Below are 8,509 nucleotides of genomic sequence, written 5' to 3'. Positions count from 1 at the left end.
AAAACAATATTATAATTAAGTAATTTAATTTTTTACTAAATACTTTTTTCATATATATATATATATGTATGTATGTATTGTTGTTGAATGCAAAATGCATTATTTGTTCTATCACATAAAACTTATAAAAATAGAAAATAGTTTTAAATACACATAATTTTATGTTATATTCTTATAAAATAATTATATTACATTTTCCTCTAACTCTTCCCTTATAAATAATTATGGGACGTGGTCCCGTGGAGCCATTCTTCTGGAAAGTGGGTTTTGGTCTTCTTGTAAAAAACTTTAAGATCTGCATTGCAAAGTGCAAAGCCTCATGAATGGGAACTTTAGCTGTAGAGAGGTCTTTCATGGGTTACTAGAATTTTCCTTATCTAGAGTTTAAAAGGGAGTGCCATAGATTGTGCTGACTTACCTTATTAACTTGCTTGCAAGTCTTCCACAAATTCCATTACTCTAAATTATATTGTCGTTTGAAGCATAGTGTAACCACTAAATTTCAAGTTTGAAAATCAAATAATCGAAATTGTTTCACAAATGGGCTGGGGCAACCTATATTCTAGGTCTCAATACTTCTGATTTTTGCCATTCCAATCCAAAAACCTCTACTAGACACGTCTATGGGGCTATTCAGAATCAATACCATTTATGGGCTTTAAAGAGCAACATCTAAGACCTCTATGACTCTTCGGGCTTAGGGTAATGGACCTAGAAAATAATGATAATCCAAGGGAAAAGTAACATATCAGGCTCCAGCTACAGCAACACAGGAGTACATGTTTAGTCCTGGGTCTCCTGACATTAGACTACTATTTTAACCTTCTAGTGATCATTCTGAGCTATAACATGATCATAAGTAAACATCCTCCTTGATACTTATGCCAGACCCATTCAGTAATAGCCTTATTTGATACAGGGCAGTAGCAACAATTTTCCATCCTAAGATATTACCCAAAGAATGTTGGTTACCTCATCATCAGATGTTCAGAGCAGCAAATGGAGAAACATTTTTGATCACCCTGAAAAGCAAGCCTATCCTCATCAGAATTTTCCTAACACTCACCATCAAACACCAAGTCCTTTGGCTCCCCTTTACAGGAAAGACCTTCTTATAGGATTTGACCTCCTTCATCAAATATCCAACCTCAGATGGTCTTCTAAAGGACTTATGCATAAACAACACCTTCTCACTTGGACTCAAGTTCCTCATCTATTCACAATTGATCCTTTTGATTCTCTAAGATTTCAAATTATCAATGACTGTTGTGCAAACAGCACTCCTGCAGTATGTTATACTATTGAATAATTTGAACATATTCAAGATTTTTTTTTTTTTTTAAATATACACCCCCATTCCATGAACACATGTAGCATATTACATTTAGTTTAAATTATTATATAAGTTTAGAATTATAACATTTTATTTTATTTTCAAATATAAGAATAATGCATATTGTGGGGCCAGAAAATTGGGTAGCCTTGGCCCACTCCAAGCCAGGCCCAGATGGCCCACGCCAAGGACGCATGATGAGTCCGAGGATGACCCTGTCCTCGGGCGTCCGAGACCTCGGAAGAACACAAAGACCACCCTACCAAAGGACTCCTGGAATATCCGAGGAGGAGAGGGCCTAGTGCCACGCGTTGGCAACAGAAGTACGGAGAAGGGGCAAGCCCTGGGCGAACTGTCACCTCGGCATTGAATACGCTCACCTAACCTTTCTGGCCGCATTAATGGGGATGTAACCCCTTGACAGGGCAACATCGATCAGGGCGAGCCACTTGAGCACGGATATGACCTCTGATGGGACCGACGGTCAGAAGGGAGGCCAATAGATGATCAACAGGAGGAGGAAGAGAGGGATATATAAGAAAGGGGAACAAAGTGTAAAAGGGGGGTTTTTAGAAAAGAAGAAAAAGAAAAGGGGAAGAAAAAACCTCCTCGGCCATGGGCCGAGAAGCATCCCCCAGTTGTAAACTATTCTTAGTATTTTTCAAATAAAAGGAAAGTAGTTCATGCTTCATGTACGCCGGCGAGCGCCTAAACCTTCGATCCACTCTCTACAAATTCATTGTTCTGGGTTCGTTGGGCCCTTAACCCATATCCTTTGGGCTTGGGCAACAAAAACAGACCCTACACATATCTTATTGAAACCTAAGTTTCAAGGTAATCTTTAGAATATTTATCATTTTTATTGCTCATTTAGGGCCTATATTTCTAATTTCTAATGCCTATTTTTCTTGAATTTTTTAACTCAAAACTAAAGAGTTTGACCTAAATAGAATAAAATTTCATACTTTTCAACCAAAAATTAAGAAATAAACCCAATGGACCGAACTGAACGTAAGTGGACCAAATTGGACAAAGTGGACCGAACTTGACCTAAATGGACCGAACTGGACCGAAAAACTCTGCTGATATGGCTCAATAGGAGTATTGTAAAAATAAATGTTATATTTCAACTTTTAGGTATTATATAGAAGCAGCATAATTGTTACATATATTATCACATGGTGTCCACACAAGAACTTCTATACAAGCATTAGTGAAGCTAGCAGCTTAAAAATGATTTCTGGAACAAGATAGTAAACATACCATATCTCCTTTGAAAAACAAAGATGTTTAAAGAACTAAGATTAACTTAGGTATGGTCTGAAATTAGTAAATCACAATTTCAAAGAAGTAGTGGGATAAGAATTAGCATTAGCACGCCCAACTTCAGAGATTAGAATCATTAGATTATTGTGGAGTGAGCAGCATTCTTAAAAGGCGCAGCCAGGACTTTGCTTCTATCAGAAAAGAAATGGTTTTCCTTATGAATGAATATGCCTAGACAAATAATTGGGCCAGAAGAAACTAAATTTAAGTCCTGAATGAGGAAGTAGATCACAAAGAAAGAGGTAGCAAGAAATGGCTTCATATCAGTCTCCCAGGGATTAAATTTTTTTTAGAGCAACATATGTAGGCACTCCTTTGTTAATTTACAAAAACAGACTACTGCTCAATACTCAATAGCACACATCTACTAGCGCTCCCTTATCTCGGAGATCAGTAAGTGCCTAACACATAGAAGGCACATTCTTAAATCTTACACCCAATCCTGTCTTACAGGCAGAGCCAGCTCCAGCCTGCCTAATGCAACTTCTCTTGCTCCTCTGGATCCAACAAAAGCTAAGCTTGTGCATAAGATAATTAATTGCTAATGATCACAGAACCTTAACTCCTTAAGGTCAGACATGATGCATATGGAATGCTACTTGTATAATATCTAATCAAGAAGTGCAGCACACTGAAGAAACTTAAACTTCCAACCTTGTATCTCTAATCAACAATAAAAATAGACGTCTCCTTTCCAAATATTGAAGCAGAACCAAGATGGAAAAAATGCCATAAATCCAACATGACAGTTAGTTCTAGCTTTTTAACATATTACTGCAATAGCACACTAGTAGCCTCTTCTAATCATGATCAAAAGGATCATATTGGAAACAAAATGGGAACACAATAAAAGGTTAACCCAATTGAGACATTGTAGAATAGGCGAATTTGCAGTTACAGCTTCCCAGAATGGCATCTCAAGAATAGAAGCTATGAAGCTTCCTGTCCATGCTCCTGTTCCAGGAAAAGGCACCACAAAAACATCAGGCCAAGCCATTGAAACTCTTCCACAGGGCCAGCCTTCTCTTTGGCTCTCTTGAATAGCATGTCAAGGAATCGAGATGCAGATGGGCTCCTCCCAGCAAGAAAAGATGCAAATTTCTTCAAGTATAGTATGATGAAGGGCACAGGAACCATGTTCCTACAGATACAGCCCCAAGTTTGTCAATTTCAATCTCATCAAACTACCAATTTGGTAAAATTAAACCACCTTGCACCAATAATCACTAGGACAACCTTATACTCAACAATAGTATTAATAATCTCAAAATATTGAACTTCAACTATAAACACAAATACTATCAAATGAGCTTAAGGGCACTGAGAAAAACATGAGCTAAGGATAAATGGTCTATAATATGAACAGTGTATTCCTGTTACCTCACTATAATTGGAAAAAGACAAACCTTTTTAAGTGTATCACTTAACCCCATGTACTATTGTTTTATGTGTAAACCGCTAATCATCCATAAAATAAATAATGAGTTGTTAATATGATGACACGTGTCCATATTTAGAACTGTATTTTTCCAAAAAATAGTAACACATGGGGTTTGTGTTATACGCTTACACTACACTCAACATATCTAAGCCTCGTTTGCTAGAGGAGTTTGAGTAATATTGTTTGTATTCTTTGAAATACGTGTAAGTAAAAAAGTGTGTGAAAATGCGTTTAATATTATTTAAAAACTGAAAATGAGTTGTTCAACGACTCTACCAAACGGGGCAAGTGTTATACAATTAACTATATAGTTTACACATAAAACAATAACATTGGAGTCAACTGTTACACTAAAAATCCCAAAGGAGTTCCATGTTTCACTAGAAAACCACGCGGGTTTTTGTGTATTTTTCCCTTGGAAAAAATTAACTAAGACAACCATAACAAAGAAAATTGGTAAAATCAAAATTCCAAGAAGACCCAAATAGAATATCAGAAATGGGATTTTGAAAACAAGGTAAAAGACTAACCCAAGAACCGATAGGATAGTTAGGGTAACAGGCTTGAGCTGCATCCAGTACCCAACAGGAATAGCCCCGCGAAGCTCAAGCACAGGAAGCGTAGCCAGGGCAAATACAACAGCCTCATCAGGCCAGCTCAAACTCCGAAGCTTACTCGCAATCTTTAGGCCAAAACTCGAGGCTTTAATGGAATCAGTAGCAGCCTTAGCATCCCCAGAAGCTGCAAACCAAGCCAGAGACACAGAAGCCCACAATATCACCAAGACTACAAATTTGAAAGGCCGTTCCTCAAAGAATGGCAAAGTCTCACTCTCCTCAAGTTTCTCAAGAAACCCATCAGAGGAAGCTCTGGTTGCAAGAAGAGGACCAAAATGGCGTGAAGCTTGACATGTTAAGTGTGGGTTTGACTTGAAAATTGGTTCTTTGTTAGTTTTAATGGGGAAAAGGCCATGCTGGAGTGAAAATCTCAGGTGGGTCCTCCGAGTAGAGAATGTTGAGGTTAATGGTGACGATAATAGAGAGGATGCCATTGATTAACAGAAAGATAGAGAAGAGTTGAGCCTTTGGGGGATGAGTTTTACAATTTAGCACAACTTTCTTTTCAGCTCCTTAAACTTAGGGACTAAGAGTAACAGATTCTAATTCTAAGGTACTTGCTACACATTCGACAGTATCTGGAAAAAAAAAAAAACGTACTTTAGCTCAGAAATGTGCTGCTTCGGTGATTGTTTGAGTTTCAATTTGGATTGATATTTGGGAAATGGGAAGTGAGAGAGAGGGTATGAGCTTACAGAGTTACAAACAAACAGGGAGGTTTTAACGAGGTTCAATTTTGACTTTTGAGATATGGGAAACAAAACCTTCTTACGGTTTATTGATAGGACAAAAGGTTTTGCAAGAGAGGGTAACAAATGGGAATTGCCGCATTGATCGGAATAGAAGTCGACAGAAAACAACTAAGATGGATAATTATATTAAAGCATTGCTAGATTAAATTTGCGGATTAATCAGTGTAATATTTTTTTAAGATTAGATATATGATCTATCTTGGTCTTTATCTAAGTGATGCTTGCTTTCTAATTTGATTTGAAACAAGATGGACAAGTTGGCTTAGTTTATTTCGGAATAAGATGTTAGTAGTTGCCAATGATACAAAACACAGACATAGGGTAGTGGCAAGTGGCAACAAATTTAACTAAGTCAATCATCTCCATTTCAAAAGCCATGCCTACGATTCGATTGTACTACTCTTCTGACTTATGGAATCAGGTGAATCTAATTAGAATGATTACAACATTTATTAAAAAAAAATCATTATGCAACCTTTTAAAACACCCACATTTTAGGCTTGAGTTCAAGATTTTTTTTTTTGGGTAAAAATGGAAATCACATCCTCTAAGTTTGGCTAAAATTCAATAGAGTTCTCTAAATTTACTATCATTCAATTAAGTCATCTAAATTTCAAATTTATTCGATGCAGGCCATCTACCTAATTTTGTTAAAAAAATTGCCCTTAAAAAAATATTATTTTCACATGAAAAAAATTATAAAATTAATAAAAATATTTTATAGATTTTTTATGTCAGAATTTCTTTTCCAAAAATCTTATTTCATTACTTAATTGCATCCTTAACGGCAATTATTTTAACGACATTGGACACAATGCCTTAATTGAATAACTTTAAAATTTAGATGATTGAATTAAACGAAAGTAAAGTCAAAAGACTAAAATAAATTTCAGTTAAACTTAAATAGTGCACTTTACATTTTTTTAATTTAAATTTTAAGTAAGAAGTTTACATTCTTACACTCCATTTAGACTAAAAACGACTACGCTTAAAAGGTCCATATTAGAAGCATATTGAACACTATACCACACAATGTCTGCATTACTTGTAATTAAGCTTAAGCCTTTGAAAAGAGATGAATAACCCATAGGAGGTGATCCCCAGTCTAAAGTGTCACTCTTCTTTCCTTTTCTTTTTTCCCTTTTTTTGGGAAGTACTTGAACAAATCGAAAGTCTAAAACACCAACCTGACACTCACGACTGTCTTCAAATTGATTTTTACATATACTGAACAACAAAGCTATGACATTTCCCCGCTGTTTTACGAATGCTTACTTAAAAACTCGGGTAAAAGATAGGAAGAAACCCGTGATGCTGCAATCTCTGATCCTTCAATAGGGCCAAATCATCCAAAAGTTGATAATTTATCAGTGATTCTTTTTTTGCCAAATTGAGTAATTAAGGGTGATTAATTGAGTGGAATTGCAGGAAATCTACGATAAGTTACAACTCAAAATGGCAGTATTATGAGAATAATCTGTGCCAATGGTAAGCAAGCCTCTAGATGCAACCGCATAAATGACAATGTGAAACATAAACATAGTCGCAGCGTGAAAAATATCAATGCCCACCTTGTTTTACCAAAAACAAGGTAAGATTGCAATATGTGCACGCATTCATATTGGACTGTCAACGACAATTCTGGACTAATCACCCTACACTGTCAAAACCATGCTACTTGGACAAACCTCAGACATGAGACAACATAAACTGCATTAACTGATTTTTTTTTTTTTTTTTTTTTTGATAATTCGATAAATGGGGGAAGGGGGAGTGAATTCTAAATGTTTCTGATTGAAATATTGGAAGTGTCGGTTGAGCTACAAGACTCTTGACAAAAAGAACTTGTTTAGAAACTCCCATGCTTAAAACTCTCAACATCAAACTCAAACTCAACCAAAATCCAGCCTTAATTGAACCAAATGAAACTAATAATAAATACAAGCCACTATTGAATTAACATTACAAAGGAGTAAATTCCCAACAATTTGTTAAAACCGAACCAATTACATAACCAATTAATTAAAAAAAGAAGAAGAAGAAGAAGAAGAAGAAGAAGGCCAAATCTTGGCAACACCAACTCATCTTAAAACCACAAGCTACATGCCATCCAACAGCTTTTACTCTATTCTTTTAACCAACCTTTCCTTCAAGCAACTTCAGTCCTACATAAACTTAAAATCCTATCTATAATAAATAAACCTAACTCAAATTCAATTTCTTACTAAATAGAATAACCCAAGTACTAGTTCTACAATTACAGGATATCATCATAAGCAATAATTTCTCTGCCCCTAAATGGCACATCTAAAACACTCGAAGACCCTTCATTATTATTACTTCTAGGGTTCACTATAGCCGAAGCAAGTTTGTTACCTCTTCCATGTCTACTCAGAGGTACCTCTGCCCGCAAAAGCTTAGATGAAGATGATGATGTGTTGTCCTTGTTTGCACCAACCCCAACTCCTTCTCTCCATTGGACAAGAGGATCAGTTGCCCACACAACCTGTAACTGCAACACACCCACATACACAACACACTATTTTCAATACTCAAAAAGCCAAGTAAAAAAACCCAAAACATAGAATTTTCAATTTGGAGGCTTATTTGACTCCTTCAAGATCAAAACTTTGTTCAAACGTAACATTAAAATATATATATATATATATACTAAAAATAATTTCATGAAGAAGTTTCTAAAACTTAAAAAATAAAACGCAGCACTCTGTTTGGGTAACTTTATTTTTAATGTGTTGCATTTTATTAATTGCAACAAAATCAACTATCAATTTTGAACCCAATTTTAAACTTGTCCTCAAATTTCTCGTAGTTTCTCATCAACCAAACACACAAAATCAGTCCTCGAAGAGATAGAGAACCCTAGCTTTTATGTGTTGCATTATATTAGAAGCAAAGAAATCAACAATTAACTCAGCCAAGTTTTAAGATTTCCTCCCATTTTAATTTTCCTGTATTTTCTGGCCACCAAACAGAGAGAGAGAGAGAGAGAAGTCCTCAGTTTTATGTGTTGAATTCTATT

The 8,509-nt window shown here is 35.7% G+C and overlaps 1 protein-coding gene across 1 annotated transcript; it reads right to left on the bottom strand.

The window, feature by feature from the left end:
- Positions 1-3,641: 3,641 nt before the first annotated feature.
- On the bottom strand, positions 3,642-5,616 carry LOC112000715 (uncharacterized; the record flags this gene model as incomplete). The annotated part of the gene is given in 2 exon segments (XM_024032879.2): positions 3,642-3,800; positions 4,631-5,616. Coding segments are annotated over 2 exon segments (680 nt in total), but the record flags the coding sequence as incomplete, so codon positions are not given.
- Between the last annotated feature and the right edge of the window lie 2,893 nt (positions 5,617-8,509).

Source organism: Quercus suber, unplaced genomic scaffold (genome assembly GCF_002906115.3).
Source record: "Quercus suber isolate HL8 unplaced genomic scaffold, Cork oak 2.0 scaffold_250, whole genome shotgun sequence".
NCBI classification, from domain to species: Eukaryota; Viridiplantae; Streptophyta; class Magnoliopsida; order Fagales; family Fagaceae; genus Quercus; species Quercus suber.
This window is presented reverse-complemented; position numbering and strand designations above follow the sequence as displayed.